This window comes from Staurois parvus, unplaced genomic scaffold (assembly GCF_062004578.1).
Source record: "Staurois parvus isolate SC_StPar_1 unplaced genomic scaffold, SC_StPar_1.0 ptg000682l, whole genome shotgun sequence".
NCBI classification, from domain to species: domain Eukaryota; kingdom Metazoa; phylum Chordata; class Amphibia; order Anura; family Ranidae; genus Staurois; species Staurois parvus.
The window spans coordinates 4947559-4968688 of record NW_028318478.1 but is presented as its reverse complement, the minus strand read 5'-3'; the positions used below and the strand labels follow the sequence as shown (position 1 = coordinate 4968688).

The 21130-nt window shown below is 38.8% G+C and overlaps 1 protein-coding gene across 3 annotated transcripts in view; it reads right to left on the bottom strand.

Moving 5' to 3' along the window:
• Positions 1–21130, bottom strand: part of SHF (Src homology 2 domain containing F) — a 324986-nt gene that overhangs the window by 221372 nt on the left and 82484 nt on the right. For all 3 annotated transcript variants that reach the window (XM_089652425.1, XM_089652423.1, XM_089652424.1), the window contains exon 2: positions 5057–5186. In XM_089652425.1, the coding sequence (XP_089508551.1) occupies positions 5057–5186 (130 nt within the window). The remainder of the gene's footprint in view (positions 1–5056; positions 5187–21130) is intronic.

Genomic DNA, 21130 nt, shown 5'->3' with positions numbered 1-21130 from the left:
AGTCCCTTTTGTTTTTACAAGCCCCAGACATTCCTATGATCACCTCCAATTTAAATACGGTTTTGGTTAAAATTAATTTTTTATTGTATCTGGACAAGTACATTGTCATGAGGGATAAGTAAATTGTGCCCCGATTTAGTCCCTGGAAAAGTAGTTTTTTAAAAAATTTCCACACCCCTGAGCTATTACAGAAAGGCTTTCTTATGATGAATTATTGCATGTTGAAAAACTAGCGTAGAAAAAAAAAATCTCATGCAGTATTGAAATCATAGTTAGATTTTTGCGGACACTTCATAACGCATCAAATTTGATACTACTTGGTTAAACCTTCGTGTTCAGCAAGTGGCACATTCTGCTTTGCAAGGATCCAGGGATATTGTTAATTCCAAGCACAGCTGGTGGCCCCTCACCATTCAGCTGAGTAATACTTTTCAGAGATGACAGACTGCCCAATCAGAAAGCCAATAAATGCTGAGGACATTCTAATGAGAGGAAAATGGGCAGCAAAGGGAATTACCGGTATCTCAAAAGATATATTTAACTAATTGAAGGCTGAAATTTTATCTAGGTTGCATAAACTAATTTGACAGAAGAAAGTGCAGCATGTGTTTTTCCTCCCCACGTTCTCGTTAAGTGCTCCACACTGGATTTTTTTTCTTTTACAATTAAAGAATAATTACACCTTTATGAGAATAATAGAATGACTGTTTTGTTGTTCCTTGTACCTTTTTGATTCTATGCCAGCAGTTTGCATGGCTGGAAATACAGTACATTCCTTCTACAGAAGTCCCTAAAATATTTGGCAGAAAAGAGGAGTAATATGAATGTCCTATGAAAGAAGACATTCCTGCTTCTCTTTTAGACATGAACGTTACTTTTTAGGTCATGTTATCTAAGAAGCTGTGCCAATATGGTTTCCAAAAAGTATATTTAAAGTAAATTACCATGAAAACAGCTAAGCACACATAAATCCTGTGTTGTATTATTTAGTGTTTAAATTGTATTTTTTTTTTTTACTGTCCTCATACTTCATCTTGCTGAAACAGATATACCCACAATTTTTTTTTTTAAATGGTGGCATTTTAAGCACATTGATGTTTTCTGCACGTTGTTAACTCAAATTGCTATGATATTAGAATATACCAGACATTAGTTGCATTATATGCCTTTGCAGTTCTAGCCACAAATGAAGTACACATTCTTGGTGAGTCAATGACAACACTTTACATTTTCCAGTTGAAAAGTTTAGCATTTTTTGTAATTGAGATAACCGTATTACTCCTAGGTTTTTCTCAGTTTTGCAGTCCAAGGTTGGAGGTATGCACGGTCAAATTTTCTACCTAATTTTAGCCTACTTACATGCACTGCTGGGGGCACGTTACATTTTTCATTTATTGTTCATTAAATATTTATTCCCCCTTATGTGACTTGGTACAATTTTGAAGGATTTATTGCTTATAATCAACTGTTCGTGCACTGATTATATGTATATTCATTAACTATTTTAGAATATATTTTTGTAACTGCTGAGCACAATCATGGATTGTCATCTTTTTCATTAAGTATTTATCAGATTGGTACATGTTTGTAATTAGGATTTAGCACATTGTTTTGTGGTGGAATGATTATGTATTTTAGTGGTTTCTTACAAAGTTTAACTTTCACAAGATCATGTACCTGGTAATTGTTATTCCATAGCAGAAAATTATACTTGATACTTCATACTTGATCCAGGGTAAATACAGTGCTCAGAATGATTTTTTGATCTATAATAGAAATATTTTAATTTATATATACCACAAAGGTTAGTGTTTGCTCATGTAAGTGGCGAGCAACCTGTCTTGTGGTGTTCTCTAGGAATTATAACAAACCTGTCTTCATCCTATGACTGAAAAAGCCACGTTCAGTGTCTATGTTGGGAGAGTATGCCCACTTGCAGCCTTCATCTTGCAAACCTTCTTTCATGGCAATGAACCTTGAAATCTTGGTTGTGACATCTCCAACTGTTTGAAGGCTGGCAATCACCCATGCATAGATTGTCTTTTAGCTCTCAGCTCCTTGTAATCTAAAGAATCTTGATTATATGGGCTCAGCTAGTCACAAGCAGTGTAGAAAGTTCCTAACATCTATATCTAACATTCATAACAGTTTTACCAAGGAGAAACCCTTGAAATAATTTTCAGGTTTCAAGGAACTCCTCCTATACATTGTTACATCTACCTTATAATACATTAATGAAACACGCAAGTTTGAGGTCTAATAAAATTTTAAACAATGTGGAATACTTTTGACATGTTATGGGTGGCTTATCTGTAACACCACCCTTCTCTAGACAGCAGTTTTTTTTTTACTAATCCTAAATTTAAACCTATAACAATATGAGCAGAAAAAGACAAAGTGAAAAATGTAGTGTCCCTGCACACTAATGGTAAATGGTGTCCTCTTACAAGGCTGGTAAGTGGGACAAGAGTCCCCTTGCATTGGTGATCAGTGGGAGAAAGGCATCCTTACAGTGGAAGAACTCCCTTATATTTGTCATCAGTGGGAGAATACCTCCTTAACCACTTGAGCTCTAGAGGATTTACCCCCCTTAATGACCAGGCCTCTTTTTGCTACTCGGCGCTGCACTAATTCAACTGATAATTGCGCGGTCATGCAATACTGCACCCAAATGAAATTTACGTCCTTTTTTTCCCACACAAAAATCGGTGTAATTTGGTCACCTGTGCGCTTTTTATTTTTCACGCTATAAACAAAAAAAGGCCAAAAATTTTGAAAAAACACAATATTTTTTACTTTCAGCTATAAAAAATATATAGTAAACTCAAAGTTGGTTATAAATTTAGGCCAAAATGTATTCTGCTACATGTTTTTGGTAAAAAAAAATCCCAATAAGTGTATATTGATTGCTTTGTGTGGAAGTTATAACGTCTACAAACTGTGTTATAAATACTGCAATTTACGCCATTTTTCTGCTATACAGCACTGCGCTAGTTTAACGGACAATTGCACGGTCATGCAATATGGTACATAAATGAAATGTACATCCTTTTTTTTCCCCACAAATTGAGCTTTCTTTTGGTGGTATTTGGTCGCCTGTGCGGTTTTTATTTTTTGCGCTATAAAAAAAAAAAGGGCTGACAATTTTGAGGAAAAAAAAAAAAAACAATATTTTGGACTTTTTGCTATAAAACATGTCCAGTAAAAAAAAAAAAAATGCAAAAATCAAATTTAGTCATAAATTTCTGCCAAAATGCATTCTGCGACATGTCTTTGCTAAAAAAAAACCCAATATGTGTAAATTAATTGGTTTACGTGAAAGTTATAGCGTTTACAAATGGTGGGAAAGATACTGGGATTTTTAGGGGGTTTTTTATACTAATAATGGCGGCGATCAGCGAATTATGGCGGCGATCAGGGACTTATGGAAGCGACCAGTGACTTATGGCAAGACTGCGTGACTGCGGCGGACATTCTGACATTGGGGGGTACTGACTTGGGGTCACTGACATCCCCAAAAACACTAAAACAGTGATCAGTGCAAAAAAAAAAACCACTGACACTGTACTAATGGCAATGGGGAGGAAGGGGTTAACTTTATTTTGCAGGGAAGGGTTATAGGAGTGAGGGGAGTGTTTTACTAGGGGGCAGGGGTGTGTACTGGACAGGACAAGGCTGATCGAGAAAGAGAAACTGTTCTCTCTCGATCAGCTCATCCTCGAGCTGACAGGGAAGTGACAGACAGCACAGCTACTGCAGCTGTGCTGTCTGTCACTGTTTGCCGCCGATCGCCGGGAAACAGCCACTAAGGAGCGGCTGTGACCCGGCGACTCACATCTGCGGCGGTGATCGGCGGGACAGATAGGGCGGCAGCGGCGCGCCTCACGTGCCCCCTATTTGTTTACAAAACACACGTTTTAAAACGTGGTTTTGCCTGCGAGTGCCGCCCTGCCGCCGTATATGTACAGTGGCTGGGCGGCAAGTGGTTAATAATGGTACAGTAAGAGGTGTTTTTACATTAGTGGTCAGTGAGATAAGAGCTCTTTTACACTGGTGGGCAGCAGAAGAATGTTCCATACATCAGTGTATTGTTCCTTAAAATTAGTGGTGCATGAAAGAATGCACAATTACATTGGGAGACTGATGGTTATGCGGTGGGTCAGTGGCAGAAGTGCCCCTTACACTGGAAGTTAGTAGAAAGAATTCCCTCCGTGCAGACAGCTAAAAAAATAGAAATCTAAGAAGATGCTTAATTGGCCCCACACTGCTGCCTCTGTTGAAAGACATAGGTGGTAGCACAGCACAGATATTGCCAGGAGAAAGATCAGGAACTCAAGGAAACCCCCAGCAATCTCTAGACCTCTAAGACTCAACTGAACCCTGGCTAAAAAAGGTTGGTTTACTGTAAATCATTAACACCACTTTAACGGAAAATCTCCATGCAAGTAGAAACCAAATCCACCCTTTACTTTAGGAAAATACAGATACATCAATGAATCAAACAGAAATCCCCTTTGTAGGAACTGGTAAATAACTTAAGAGCTTCACAAGTTGGTTAACACCAATTAAAACAAAGGATGGCCAACCCATTCTGTAATCAAATACATTTTAATACCAAATTACATTATGTGCCATTTTTTAAAAACTGTAATCCTTGAATTTATGCATAAATGTAAAATGGCACAGAGGATCAACGAGCCATTAATAATTTAAACTATTTATTCTAGATATTAGTTTACAAGATTAAAGTTTTTAACCTTGTACTTCATTCTAAATTCATGTGATAAAGTAAATGAAAACTATGCATATTAGAACTATTTCACAGACAGGTTTACATTTTCTATGCTAAATAAAACATTAGAAGATTAAAGTAAATATTTTTTCATGCAACATTTTCCTTTGATCAAAGGCATAGAGGAAAAAATTTACTGGCCTTTCCAAACCGTGTTGTATTACCTATGCTAGAGCCAAATGTCCTCTAAATACAACGGTCCTTTATCCCATATGTATTATGACAAGACATACTATTTGTAGAAGAGATTTGTAGTTTTCTCACCTGCCATCATTTTTTGAGCTTCATAGGGTTCCATGTAGCCATCATTCTCAGTTATGGTTTCTGCTGTAGCCTGGCTCCCTGGACCCTGTTTGGCATCGAAAGGGTCTGCATAGTCTTCAACAATGACTACCTATGAGAATATTATGACAAGACAATTTAATATACTTCTTTATAAACTAAATCAAATACTATACAACACGTTATTAGGTGAAAAAAAAAAAAAAGATGGCTATGGTTATCCATTCTCTAAACGCCAAGTTCAAATCCTATTCCCTAAACCCCAAGCTCAAATCCTATTAAGGACCAGCAGAGATGTTCTTGCCAGAAAGAGGAGGCATATAAAAATGTATTCGATAAATTGTCTATTACATATTGCAGAAAATATGTACAGCTATTGTCACATTTTATAATCTAGTTTTCATTTCTATACCCTTTAGATTCTGCTCTGGCAAAGGTATGGTTACATAATGTGGGTTGCCATTGATAATTATCCTTCTGAAATCCTGACTGTCATGCTAATCCACTGGCTGCAGTACTTCTACTTGTTTTGGTCCAGAACAAGCATTTAGATCAGAAGGGCTTCTTTCATTTCCTATATACTTGCTCCTGGTCAGTGAACCAAAAAGCATTTTTTTTTTTTTTCATTTTCAGCCCCTCTGCCCTAGTATTAAAAAAAATAAAATGTACTCAAGCCCTACATACCCTTCAAATGCTCCTGCTTCCTAATCTGTCCATTGCTATTAATCCCCTTCTTGGCTGATTTACAGCCATTGCTAATCCAACCATTACCTGTAAGTAAACCTGGCATTGACAAACCCCCTGGGAGTGCATCATCACACAGCCAGCGCTCATAATACTTCTGAAACAAGCAGCACTCACACACCATTACATGAGCACTGCTCAGTCTAGGAGGATGTTCTGCCTCCCTCCAAGAAAAACAGTAAGGACCTATGGCAAGGCCAGACCAGATACATGGTAGATATAACTAGATATCACAAGGTAAGTAGAAAGCATACATAAAAGATTATTATACAGGATGTATATAGCGGCAAACAGTTTATTCAGCACTTTACAATATAAAAGGTGTATTTTTTTCCAAAAAAATATAGATTCATTTTTAAAAACTGCCCATTTTAGTTTCGGTTTTCAGCCAAGTGCTTCCTGAATTTTCATTTTCGGTTTCGGCACCAGAATTTTCATTTCGGTGCACCACTTATTTATATGGTTATACGGTAGTTAAGATTTGGTACCAGCCTCCTCTACTCTCTCAAGCTTGTTGCCATTCCATATAAAAACTTTACCTTGTAGGTTTTTAATCAACAAAAACAAACAGCACTGCTATTCAACATATACCAGGAGCTGGCTATACGAAGTTAATCAAGCCAATTCAAAAAAAGCTTTTACAGACTCTAATAAAAAGTGAACTCTAGTTGCACATTTTGAGAAAGGATGAGTTCACTTTTCATAAAATGTTACACGTTACACCCATATTCAGGGTGTAACATGTAACATGGTACATTCAAACAGGTCCCAATCCCCTCTTTGACAGTTAGCAGGGGATCTTCTCTCCCCTCACTAGCTGTCAAATTTAAACAAAAAAAAAACAACTCCATGACCATGCAAGGCTCCACCCACATGGCCGCATCACTCATTCACATTAATCTGTGAATGAGAGACTACAAGTCCCAACAGTCTTAGTTCACTGAGGACTAAAATCTGACAGCTACTAAATCGTGGTAGTTCATTCATTCTTCCTGTCAGAATATCTGCTTGCTCATACATCCCACAGATGACCTTATCCTTTAACTACTTCAATAACAGCAGGTTACATCCCTTTCTTTCCAGGCCATTTTTCAGCACTGTGACAAGACGTACTGGCAATTACTCATACAATACTGTACCTAATCTAAATTTATATGGTTTTTATTTAGAGACAGACCCTTCTTTGGGGGGGGGGGGGTATTTATTAACCACTGGGGTTTTTATTTTCTACTATATAAAAGAAAAAAAAAAAACCTATTCCCCTTGCTTATCAAAACGTAACAACCACCCACAAAATGACCCCTTCTTAGAAAGTAGACATCACGTTTATCACCTTTTTTGCCCCAATATAGAGCACTACACATGCTAGAACTGAGATGTAGGCCAAAGCTGGAAACACTGCAGACAGCACAATCACAGACTGCGTGAGCATTCCTAAGTTGCAACCAAGGACATTTTAAAATATTCTTTCAGAATAAAGGTTCAGGCACACTGGATGTTCCCTGGACGCCTTTCTCCTGGCAGCCAAAAAATGCTTGGTGCTTGTAAATGCGCACACCAGGATTAGCAGCGTCGAGTACTTGGGTGTTGATTCATTTAATTGGCCACAATAATAAATTTATTTTGGCCATTGAAGTGAACGCTCAAACGCTAAATACATCTAACATTAACGTGCATGTAGATTCATTTACATGTGCTTTTTACACATCAAGCGTTTCTCTGCCAAAATTCTCCTCTCGAATACGATTTATCTGCATTCAGGAGAGGACCATTTTATGGCTTCTAAATGCCGCTGCTCCTAAATTCTGGTAAAAGCCCATGTGTGCATATAAAAATCTTGAATGAACAAGCTAAAGTTAGAAGCTGATTGGCTACCATGCTTCACCAGATTTTGCACTCTCCTGTGTAAATCAACTCCATAGGTTTTTATTAAGTTGTGTTCAGGGGCTTTGGCAAAAAACAGCAAAAGCTCCAAAAACGTGAGTTTAGGAGTATCAGTGTGCATGAGGCCAATCATTTTCTCCAAGTGGCCATTTAATTACAATGGACATGGTTGAGGTAGATCACCTATGTAAACCCAAGCCCACTCAAGCCCTTGGAGCAGCCAAAACTGGATCCAGACTCAGGACTTCAACAGCCTTATATTTCTACAGTCACCCTTCATATGCATGATTACCATTACAATGAATACAGCTTCATGCACAGGGCAAATTAGGGTCATAAAATGCCTAGATCAGTGTATTTCTGTGGAAGGTACAGTCAGGTGTTCAGATCAGCGGCAAACAGAACACCAATACATATCAATAACGGGCTGACTCTGTCCGTGCCAGTCTGCAATTGCAGTTTGGGACAGATGTGCTCCCCTGGATGCAAACTGTCTGCATCCATGGGTGCATATCCATGGATAATCACTGCACCTGCGATTACATGCAAACAGCTGCAGACAGTGTCAGCCTGTCATTAATCTGTAAAGGCTTGCTTTACGCAGCTAATTGGACTACCCAATCGGCTGTGTGCAGAAGCTGCAAAGGGAGGATGTTAAATTGTGTATGTAGAGGTTGCTTCCAGCTATAGGACTAAAGTAGCGCAGACTGTATGTAGGTCAAAGAATTGAGAATTTAAGAGTATGATTAGTTTCTAAAGTTCTGCTTTATTCACTCTAATTTATGATCTTTAGCATTTCTGTGTTCTGTCACTGCTATGGACCCATTTATGGATTTACAACCATAAAACAAACTCGCTGCAGGATGGTGGTGAACATATCTGGTTGATTTTCAAACCTGTGTACACATAAAACATGCTGCTTCTTATCCTTCCTTCATTGCTGTGAAAAAAAGTTAGGGTTGGCTGTGGCTGTGATTGGATCACAGCAATCACAAGTTTTAGAGCGTCACTCTAATTGGCTCTCTCATTTCAACACTGCTTCCTCTAATTCACCTTTGTGAGATGAAGGGAAAGGCTGGCTGTGTGTAAATACTTGTAAATCACTGTGATTGGTTCACAGCAATGAAAAGGTACAGAGCTGCATTCTGATGGGCTCTTTGAGTCACCTGTGATCTGTGCTGCCCAAGACAGAGTGATCACAGGATTGGCCCTGGCCTCACTCTAAAACAAGGATGTTTTTAAAGTGGTACTTTATGGGTAAAAATATACGTAAATGGGCAAACAGACAGGATTTTTAAAGGCAGAAGTGAAATGCTTTGTCTCTTCTGCTTTAAAGTTACTTACCTGCCTGTTCACCCCTGTACAGTAAGCTGCGCATGTGCAGCCCATTGTACAAATTTGGTAATGCTGACTGAACTCCTGCGCATGTCTGGAGTGAAGGAGAGTATAGCACCACTTTAAATGTCCACTCAGAGCAACTGCTTTCCCAACTGTCTGTTTTACTACCGTGGCTCATTTGGGGTGGTCAAGGAAAAAAAACACATACCAAGAAAATCCAAACACAAAAAGTAACTAACATTTACAGGTTCTCATAACAAGAGCTAATTCTGGCTATAAACCATCTGGCAGTGGATACATCAGATTTGAGCATAGTGTGTTATACAGTAATTCAGCAGTATTAAAGTTCAGTGAAAGATAAGTGTAGCAGAGCAATGAAATCGGTAGAGATGGTTGAAGAAATCTTTTGGCATGCAAAATGGCTTCTTTACAATCTGTTCAGAAAAAGAATCTTTTAAATCGGCAGCAGAACTCAAAGCTTTGGCTTCCTATACTTATGAGAACAGGCAGTTCTTACATTGTTCGTCTTCACTGGTAAAATATTTTCTTGTCAATGGACAGCTTTAAGTCCACAAACTCTATATGGTTGATTCATCAACTTTGTGAGGATGTCAAAGAGCTGACAACTAAAAAGCTAAACAGGGAGATATAAAAAGACACCAATTGTATGCAACTCTGTATTCATTATTACAACCTTAAAGTCTATTTTTTCTCATTTCTACTGAGGAGGTAAAGATTTAAAATAGCTGCAGCTTCTAGGAGTAGTAAAGCTGTCCTTTCGTTTCAACGAATGTTGGCCTCAACTTCCTGTTTCAGAGTTGTGGCTTTCTCTTGCCGGGTCATTGGGTATGCTTCCAAGGTCAGCCTACAAATTGAGGTGATGTTGCCTGCACCAACATGCACAGACAGTACAAAAGCATAAACACATGGAATATACTCCTCTGCATCCCCACAAGCCCCCCCAAAGGGAAGTGATTAACAGTGGCTTCTGAGGCTGTGCCACAGTGTAGCATTGCTATTACTTGGTTTAACTTTGCATCTTCCTAAATCACCTCCCTGCTAACTGGACAGACATGATTATTTACTCCCAGTGAGCAGGTTGAAAATTAAATGGTGAAATAAAAGGTAGATTTCTGAACCACAAAATAACTATTGCCTGTCTGGCTGGGTGGTGCAGCAGATGTGTAAATCACAAGACTGCCTGGACAGAAATAATTCTATTTGTGAATGTAAAACAGTAGACATATATTAACTTTTAATTGTGTATTTATCCCTTTTTCTGGAATACCGTTTTAAGCCGTCAGGGCAGTGGCAAGAGAAGCCCTTTAACGTTTTTACCCCCTTGAAATAATTTTTCATGTCTTGAAGGACTCTTGCTAAAACCATTGGTGGTCAGTGTAAAAAACCACCCCTGAAGAATTCCCTCTTTACAGTGATTGTTAAAATGCCATCTTTAAAGCCAGCCAAAAGAGATCATTGGGTTCATTAAGCTGCCTCTTTCAAGTGGCATTGACCCCAGAACTATGCAGGTACCATCAAAACGGGAGGTCAGTTTGTAACAGCTCTAGTAACCCCCAGCAAACTCGGGAGGAACCCTAGGGTCCCTCCTAGATTGTAAGCTCCAAGGAGCAGGGCCCTCCTATCCCTCTTGTATTGAACTGTATTGTTGCTGTATTGTCTCCCGTTATATTGTAAAGCGCTGAGCAAACTGTTGGTGCTATATAAATCGTGTATAATAATAATAATGTAATCCTGGTTAAGTATGGCTGGGCTAGACAATCTATTGAAAAATCAAGTCTATTAACCACGTAAAACCCTGGTCAAATGGACTAGCACTTGGCAAACGGATGAATAAAGTTGTATACTGCCTTTTAGTAGATAGAACAAACATATAGACGTAGCATGGCCAATTTACACAACCAAGAGACATATTACTAGCATATCTGAAAAGCAAAATGTATTTACCTATATACAGTAGAAATGTGGATAATATAAAAGTATCTAGAAAACCCAAGCAGCACAGAGCAGTGACAGGCTGTCCAGCTTATCTACCTACAGCTACCTCACACTGCAATATTCAGCTCCTCATTCCCTCCTGGAATGCAAGTTCGATAAAAAACACAAACTGCTACAGAATGAATTCTAATATAATTCACACAAATGCATTCCTCGACAACCTAACTGGTTTCTATTGCCTTTTCTTATTTATTCAAATGTCTTTATGCCATTGTGAGCAGTGATAGCACACAGTCCTAATTGATCACTGAGGCATAGAGTAATAGAATGAAGGGTCGGTGACACCAGCTACTGTCACTCTTCAATGAGTTCACAGCAGCAGAAAAATAATATTAAATAGATTCACCACTTAGCAGCCATAAACCAGGAATTAACTTTAAAATGTCAAGCTTTTCCAGTAAAATCATATTTCAAGGACTTGCATAATAAATTACACATTTGCCAGGAGCATTAAATATGTGAGTAAGGCATTACAACACAATGAAAGATCCTACAATGTGACTAAAATGTGTTTTAATATAATCAACCCAAATATAACAAAAACACTAAGATTTATAAAAACAGTGTGTGTATAATATATATATAGTATATTATTATTTTTTCTCAGAAAATAGGTGCAGGAACTCAACCACAACCATTTAACGAGAAGTTCACCTTCCATAACATGTTACACCCATAGGGTGTAACATGTTAAGAAAGCACTGGCCCCCACTCATTGCCAATCCCCCGCTAGCTGTCAAATTTAAAAAAACGTGGCCATGCAAGGCTCCATTTGCCTGGCCACACCATTCCTTAGCAGCTGACAGCTTGTATTTCTCAATGAGCTACCACGGCGCTGTACATACTGCAAAGTTCAGGGGTGCGCTACACTGAGTGCAGAGTTCATCCTTCTTCTACAGCTGCTTAACTCTGCATCCCCCATCCACATCTCGCCTTCACCCCTCTTCAGCTCTGACCTCCAGCCAGGTCTAGTACCTCTCTGCACACTGCAGGTGGCTCGGCTTCTCTCATTTGCAGGAAGAACATCCAGTGTGGGTGTCGACATCCACACTGCGCCCTGGGCACCAGCATCTCAAGAGAAAGAGAACAGAAGAGGGCCCCATAATACTGGGACCACATACAAAACAGCAGTCCCAACTCATGCCACCATAAAGCCTTACTGACCAATAAAGGCCAGTCCAAGCCATGTGGCCTGCAACAACTCACCCCTTTGTCTATCCCAAACTCCCAATTACTCGACCTGACAAAATCTCAAATAATCTAATTAATGATTCCAGAGAAAAATATGTCAGTGAATTGGGAAAGAAATAAACTCCAAGAAACTGTTTAACAGTCACTGCAGAGAGACTACAAACTGACCCCACTGGCTACAAGACCCCAAAGACAGACAGATACTGAGCCTGTACAGACTGACTGTTCAGTCTGGAAATCAAATTAGGATGGCACAGACAGACCTACAGGCCCAGGGAATGTAGACTGTTCCAGCAATGTGACCAGGTGGTCCTTGAGGATGAGGACCACTTCCTGCTACAGTGCTCCAAGTACTCATCAGTGAGGGACACTCACTTCCAGAGACTCTTCGCTGTCATCCAGGACTTCAATTCGACAGAAGAGAAGAGCCAACAGTGAAAATAACGGCACAAACCAAGAGGTACAGGAAAAACTGTGGACATATAAATCCCCTAGCTGGCCTCACCTCCTATCCTTTATATTATCCCTTAACATAAGATTACTGGACGCCTATTCCCTTTATATTACCATTTACCTCTAATAATGTCTGAGGAGTTATTCCTCCCACCCCCAACATTCAACCCATAAAAACTCTCTGGCAATGGTAAAATGTATCTAGCATTAAAGTTTATTTGATATGAAAGCAAGAAAGTGTGATGCTCGCAAAAGTGAAAAACTTGTAACTTATAAATCATCTACATAGACTCATCGCCAATACCCCTTTATATTATCCCGTTTCTCCCAAAATTGCTCTAAGGGCAGATCATATGGTGAAAAAAAAAAAATCTGCATGTTGGTATTTGCACCAAAAATAATTGTATAATGTGCATATAAACTTTCTGGTTATCGTAGAATGCTGATGGAACCTAGACAATCCCTGTTTGGAGCTATCAGAGTTACCATTTAACGTGGTTGTAAACCCCAGACATTAAATTCGAACACAGCATATCCCTCTATAGGGTGTGCTTGTCTCAGTCCAGAGCACAAAGTGTCATTTCTGGATGCTGCCTCATTCCTCTGCTATCATTTGAATGGGCTGCCATGCCCTGGGACACGCAGGAAAGAAGTCCCTGAACTATTTTTTTTTTAATTCACAGCCCGCACATGAACTGAGGTACCTGGCACAGTAGCGATTTCCATTGCAGACGGGTTGCCATTAGGATTAATGGGTCCCGCATTTCTCTGTGTGGGTGGTTGCAGCTGCCGGTATTTGTGCGGATCCCGCAGCAGCACCACCAGCACAGATGTGAACCAAGCCTTACAATTAAATGTAGAAAGATTTGTTTCATCTCTGTGTATAATCTGAAGCCAGTGACCTCACTGGGTATATGTAAGTGTTTACAACCACTTTACGAAGAATGCATTGTAATTTAATCAGTAAATATATATCCATTATGAAAATAAATTTTGCCTATTTTCATGAAAAACATGCAATAGATTGTACAAAGATTCTGCAAAATAAATACCATAAATAGGATTACTCTATGAAAAACAAAAACAAAAACAAAACATAACTCTATCCTGGCAGGGGATGGAGAGGTACTGTAAAGGCCACATTGTAAACGAACTCAGGAGAGGATTTAATTATGTGTGCATCAACTGAAATAGGAAAGAGGGATGTTCTAGAGCTTTCACTTCGCTGTCAGAGAGCTACAAAGAACATTCATTTGTAAAAGGTAAGAAACAAAAAGAACTGTCATTTCTCCAGCAGACATGTCAGCATTTAAAGACTTAAATTGGTGGCACCAAAATGACATTTTAATAAAGGTCTAGGATTCTGTTGAAGTATATTAAACCTTTAAATGCTAAAAAAATCAACAAGACTTCCTAAACATCAGCAAGCTGACATGTTTGCTCTGGGGATAAGAGGAAAATAAAACCTCCTGATTTAATTGTGCCACAGTTATCTCCTTTTAAGATGACTCTATTTTCAAATCCTTTAACAAAAAAGATGGATTAGCCTCACATTAACTATTTATGAAATCCCCTGAATGCGATTAGTTTTAACCCATGTGAACCCAAAGAAGGCAATCGCCCTTGTATACGGTTCTAGGTTGTATTTATTCAAAAAGGTATTTATGATTCACTATAACCTTCACATTAATAAAGGCCAGGTCTTGGGTGATCTTTAAGAGCCTTAAAGTTAGTGCTCCAGATAAAAAAACAAAAAAAGCACTCCTTATAAGTTCCTATTAAAAGATGAATAAAAGATTAAATTCATTATACAGTACCTATATACACTAGCAACTATACAGAATATGGATTGTGGCAGTCTGCACTTCACAGTGTACAGAAAGAAGTGTAGCAGTTTATGGTCACCTTAATATATATATCTCTCTGGATCAACAGTAGGCGAGGCTAAATATATAAAATTTTATCTATGTATAAAATCAGAAATTACACTATGCTTGCCTAGATCTTGCACCAAGGCTTGCAGCATTGTCTACATCCCCGTCAGCTTCTTGAATGTCCACATCTGTGTAAGTTGGCCCCATATTAATCAGCTTCTATCCATCAACCAGCCCCATAAAAGCTTGGGATCTATAGGGTAAAGAATCATGAACAATGCCATGGGCCTCCTGAGCAAGATCTAAGTATAGCAAATAGAAGCCTTGGAAAGAAGACCATTTATTTTGACCTTGAAGTGCCAGCACTACATTGTCCCCCAACAACTGCAGTTATTCAACCCTAATGGGTGGTCCAATACCTACTCCCCCCACAAGCTGTTACATCCTGTACTGATTTTTTTTAAACACAATGGTTTTTTTTTCTGGTACAGGTTTCCTGTAGTGCCTTGACTAAAATCCCCACTTTCATGAAGTCTTTTTTGCCTTGAACACCTAGGCAGTCTACAAAACCCAGTCTGTACAGATGAAAAACAGAAGAGAAAAGCATGCCAGCACAGTATACAGCTTCATGTAATAGTAAAATATAATAATAGTAAGACACTAAAAATTGAGAAACATGAGGACAAGCCCTGAGCAGTATTTGCTGAATCATTAGGGTACTGCGGTCACCAGCATACAATCCAGCAGGTGATAGATGTCGAGCTGGATGCCACCATCTTGTAATCATCTCCCAATTTAGTGACCTTCTTTCAGACTCAGCTGATACATGCAAAAAGGCTGCCCTATGTACTTAGGTAAGTACAAATTAATTACAGATGCAAAGTTTTTACTACACAAGTACACATAGATAAGATGGTTTACATTAAGATGATAGGTTTCTAACACTTTAAAAAGACTACAGCCCCATTTAAACCATTCCATAATGTTAAAACTATATTTTAATGATTTTTCTAAGGGGCATACACTGAACAGGTTAATACATAGTTTCACAAGAGATTGGACATGCTAGCTAAGGTTTATGTAATAGAGTTTTAGCATTTCTGCTGTTCAAGAACAATTCTAGATTGCATGCATCTCAGGGGGCTGATTTCATTCACGTGGAATCTTTTGTTGTGCTAATTCTGCCACTTATTTTTCTGTCCTTATAAGAGAACAAAACCATCTTCTGACTTCTGTTCAGGGCATTGGGGACTGCTTCTAGAAGTCAAAGTCGTTCACGTATCCAATTATTTTGCCCTGCAATGCTTAAGATGTATAAAAATATATTAATTTTCCCCAGGCTATCTGTGACTAGCATTCTGAAGGGCAGGCTAAAGGCACAAACCTAGAAAAAAACCTTTAGTTGTTTGGGGAAGCACACTTGGCTGAAAAGATTTGCACGACACCTAAGCAAAAGTCACAAAGTCAGCGTGTGAATTGACTTTAACCACCAGGGAAGAGAATGTACCCATGTATGAAAAATGTCTCTTAAGCACTATTCTTAATAGTATTCCTTATAGGTAACAATCCGTCCTAGCTTCAAAGCAGGGCAACTTTACCCAGTTTGAGAACAATCAATCAGTCTTACTCTTTGTAATATGACCTCCAGATCCTTCCCATGAAAAAACTCCTCTCTATGAGGACTATTTTTTTTCTTTAAAATTCTAGTTCTCAGGCCTGGTCCATGGAGCTCAGAGACAAAAGAAAGGAGTCAAGAGTGCACAATCCACCTTTAGCCATCGGTGTACTGTGGAACTAAATCTTTGCTCAGTTTTCAGTTTGAATGCACGGTGTGCAAGACAAAATAAGTTCCATAAAGATTTGGTCAGCAGTGCGTAAGAATCTAATTTTAAAGTTCATCTCAGCTTTGTGTCCATTTGTCACAATGCAGTATGATTCTTCCTATCTACTTTTCATTAGAGAAAGCTGCATCTTCACAAGGGCTTTTAGGGACATGTCTGCACCATCTAGTGGATTAAAGTGTTGTTAAAGATTTTTTTGGCTAAAATTCTAATGCTGAAATATATACTTATGGTGTATGCAGCTTTTTCTTTTATTAAATTAATTCTTCCTACTATAGTCACCTAGCCTTTAAGTGTGCATCCCACTTTCAACATTCAGGGTTGCTCCTTTCTGTTGGAGGGGATTAAGGAGCCACCCTTGCATGCACAGTTCCCGCTGGGACTAGAGCCAGCGATGTGTGCATCAACTCAAACATTCAGCACCAAAGCAAGTCACTCCCTGCCATTCCTCTCTGTGCATGCTATGTTCCTTCTGAACAGTGCATATGAAATACTCAGGGCATGAGCTCCCCTTCTCAGAAGTTCAGGGAAATAGTGCTGTACAACCTGGAGCCAACATAAGTGTGCATTTAGAAATGAAAGTGCTTGAAGTAAGAAAGGAGGCGGTCCACTTAGACCTAAAGCTGGACCCTAGAAAACGTACCTCCCTCCGGTGGATGGAACTCCTCAAAAGGTTCCCTTTTTTTGGGAAAGGGAAGGATGGGAATAGCTAGAGAGCAAGGGAAGGAATAAATTTCACTGACATCTTAAGGACCCTCTTGAGATTAGTGACATGGTTATCACAGCATGAGTGTACATGGTATCACTGTTTATACTCCGAAATAGGCCTAAGAGGAAGAAGGCAGGTGGGGCTAACCTTTTCATACCCCCCCCCCCCTACATAAGGCAGAACACAGATCATTAGCCACATTACCAGATAGAAGGGGGTTGGGGGGGAAAGGGGTGATTGGGAAGAGGAGAGAGAGGAGATGGGGGAAAATTTTAGCACAATAGCACAATGTATAATTGGAACAATTTTAAATTGGCACAGAGTAAGATGAGAAGAGGAAGGAAAGAGATTTTTAAGGAGGACGGGGAGAGGTAGGAAGGGCCAGTAGTGAAGGCAGGTTAGTTTAGTAGTCGAATACATTTAAGATACTTAATAAGTAAAATAAGGGTTATCAAAGTAGGGAAATTTGAAGGAGATAAATATAAAATTAGAAAGAGGGAAGTTGGAAGACGAGGAAAAGTAAAAAGGTTTAAAAAAAAAGTGTTGGTGGGATTAAATAAGGAATCAAAACAGAATTAAAAGACACAACTTGTTTTTTTTAGTTTTGGATAGTGGAAAGATGGATATCAGCTTTTAGATTGTTATTGCTGTATGTGCCCCTGTTAGAGATTCACCCTCACTTTGTCCTGTTATTTTACCTATTTTTCCAATGGGGACTAGTGTCTACAGGGGGTCACTAAGGAATTCCTTTAATTTGCAGGGATTTTCTCTCACTTCCTGCTTTGGCTCTGCCACAGGAAACAAAGGCAATTCTTCCCATTGGGACACAGATGGCGAAAATAAACTGACACGGGTTATAACCCTCCCTTTTGCTATCCAAAATGAAACTAAAGAAGGTTTGCCTATGGTTCTACTTTAAGGGACACTTGGATTCATACCCAGTTAGTCTTTTTTTTTTTCTTATGTCAGGTGTGTGTGTGTGTATATGCATATATATTTATTGTACGGAGTATGAGATGTATGTTATGTTTTCCCCCCTTTTTTCTTTGTATCGTAATAGAAATTAATAAAAAGATGAATATAAAGAACGTAAAGAAAAAAAAAAAAATTCTAGAAATGCAAGTGCTTGAGACCGCATATTTAGTGAATTATATATTAAAGAATGGGGAATTGAGAACAGGTTGCTATGAAGGCATTTAATTGAAAAAAAAAAATGTTAGCAGTTATTACTTTATATTGATACCAGAGAAGAGGCACACTCAAACAAGCCCATGTCACCCACAGCATATAGCATTTATGATGTAACATGTAACACGGTGTTAAGCAGACCCCCTAACTACCCCCCACCCCTCCAGCACGCGCGGGTTATTTTCTTCTCTCTGCAGCAATCACTTTTGAATTTTGTGCAACTGTGCGAGCAGGTCATGGAGATTTGTGCATGAATAAACTACACGTGCCTTTTGCCACTGCAGCAGAGGGCTTGTCATTCTCAATAGAACACAAGTCTAAAAGATTACCACATTCAAAAGTCCATTGACACTTCCTCCAGCTCAGTAACTGAAAATCCATACCTTGGTACAGACTGAGACTACAGGACCCTGTGCTTTGCACCTGCAAGCCACTCATTGCGATTTCAATGCTTTGTAGCATCATTAAAAAGAAACATTTTTCTGCAAATATATGTGCATTTATAATTTCCTTTTCTTTTTTTTTTTTTTTTTTTTTTTTTTTTTTGTGGAGTCCACAGTGCCACTGTCCACAGTGCCACAGTGGAACAAAGACAGGACTCCTCTTAGACCAAACAGTGAACCAAGATGGCCGCTGGAACGCACCGCTCAGCGTGCGTTCCACTCACCGTCTTGATAACGCCCTATGGGAGGGGCGAAACGCGTTGACGCATTTCCGGTCCACACTCCATGCGCCTGATGTCATTTCCGGTGAGTGGAACGCACGCTGAGCGGTGCGTTCCAGCGGCCATCTTGGTTCACTGTTTGGTCTAAGAGGAGTCCTGTCTTTGTTCCACTGTGGATGTGAGAGTCCTGGAAGGAAAAAGTTTGTATATCTGCTGGAACTGAAGCCTTTTATACATAATAAACATGCCTTTAGCAAGTGTTTAACATGTGAGTGGCCTTAATCTCCATTTGGAAAAAGTTACTATTGTGTGACAATATTATGCTATGTGAGTTTTTTTCTTTTGGTTGGATGGTGGAGTCTATTCGGAGGGTGAAGATTTTCCCTAGCGTGGCACCAAAGAGGGTTTAGGATCCCTAAAAATTCCTTAAAGGTCTTTTACTCACCAAGTTCTGGTGAGTGTATTCGATGTTGGTTTATGCACGGGTGGAAGGTGAAAGTATTTTTTGAAGAAAAGAAGTTTGCACTTTTATTTCAACAATTTAATTATGTTTTTAGCACATGGACTTTTGGGTGTTTTTGTTTAAGATTAAGGGCAAACACGAATAATTTATGCACCTATTTTATATGATTTATTATATTGATTAATTATCTAAATTTGCGCTGTTTATTTATATTTATATTGTTTGTGTTTTCACGATTGGCACAGCAGCATTTTTAGAGTGTTATTTGGAAAGTTTTGGCGCAGGAATAAGTTTTCTTGTATAAAAATGTTTTCAATTATGCACCTATACTGTCTTACTCTAGATATTGGTGCAATAATAGCATTAATGGGCAAAATGTAGTGAATTATACCAACCAGATTTCCCAATAGTCCGTTCACTGAAAGATTACACTTTAAATGGTTGCTATATTGTACCTTGCAATATCCCCATTTCTGAGCATTACTAACCTAGTCAGAATAATTGATGGAATATTATGGATGTTTTTATCAGCACCTTACAATACAATTATGATAAAGTGGGCATATTCTGTGTTTTATTTGCAACTTGGTGGTATTGGGCAATGCAAGCCAGTCTTACTGCAGAAATCCACTATGCACACATTTTAGAATAGTTTTCACTAATGGAAACCATTTATATTTTCCCCTCAGTCCCCTAACAGTCCGGGTTACATGAACAAGTTTGAATTTCAAAGTCAACAACCAGCTGCTGCCCTGTATGTCAGATATGTCATGAAAGGTGAAGTCCTATTTCTGAAATACATCCTCAGCACTCATTTAAACACATATGAAGCTTTAAACCTAAAACAAGCCTCCTGAAGTTAACCAGTTAATATTCACTGCAATGGCCCAAACTTGAAAATGCTGCATAATATGCAAGTTCTGCCTGTGAGCGCATTTTGTTGGGGCCCCATTTAACAGAGGTGCTGCTTCATGCAGAAATTAAATTCAACAAATGCGCAAACACCAGAACAAGATGATATCTATGCGCTTTCAACAAATACACAAAACATGGACGAAATACAGAGTTAAATGTAAAAACCATAAAGCAGAAACACAAAGCTTTTTTGCTTTCATTTGCTCAGCAGATAATTCTAAAATGCAGCCTGCATGGCGCTTGGTGATCAATAAAAAGGAATCAGTCAACTGTCACATGTCTCTGAATGCAAGAAGCTTTCTACAACTCAATGTGTTTATTTTAAATAAGTATTTTAAAGCCACAGCCATGCTATTCTTAGTTTACTGGTTTGCAGCCATGTCCAATGTGCATTTTCAGAAATGCTGCGTATTTGAAACATTTAGGGGGAATTTAACAAGGCCAGCACAGAATCAAATCTTTGCATTTAGACAAATTGTATAGTGTTGTAAATGGTATTTGTGCTCATTTGTTTTCTCTCTGCATGATGATGGTCAGTGTTTGTGAGGATACATCGTTCCTTTTGCGTGTGTATGAAAGCAGTCCTTGCGTGGGTTTAATTAATTTAAAGTTAAAAGAAAAAAATTACATGTATCAGAACGCTTACATTACATATAAAGATAGGAAGGCTGTGAAGGCCCGTGGCCAGTTTGATTGTATAGAATTTGTCACAGAAAAATCACATTTATCAATTTTTGCATTCAAACATGTAATTTTCCCAGGAGGTTCTTTTGCCT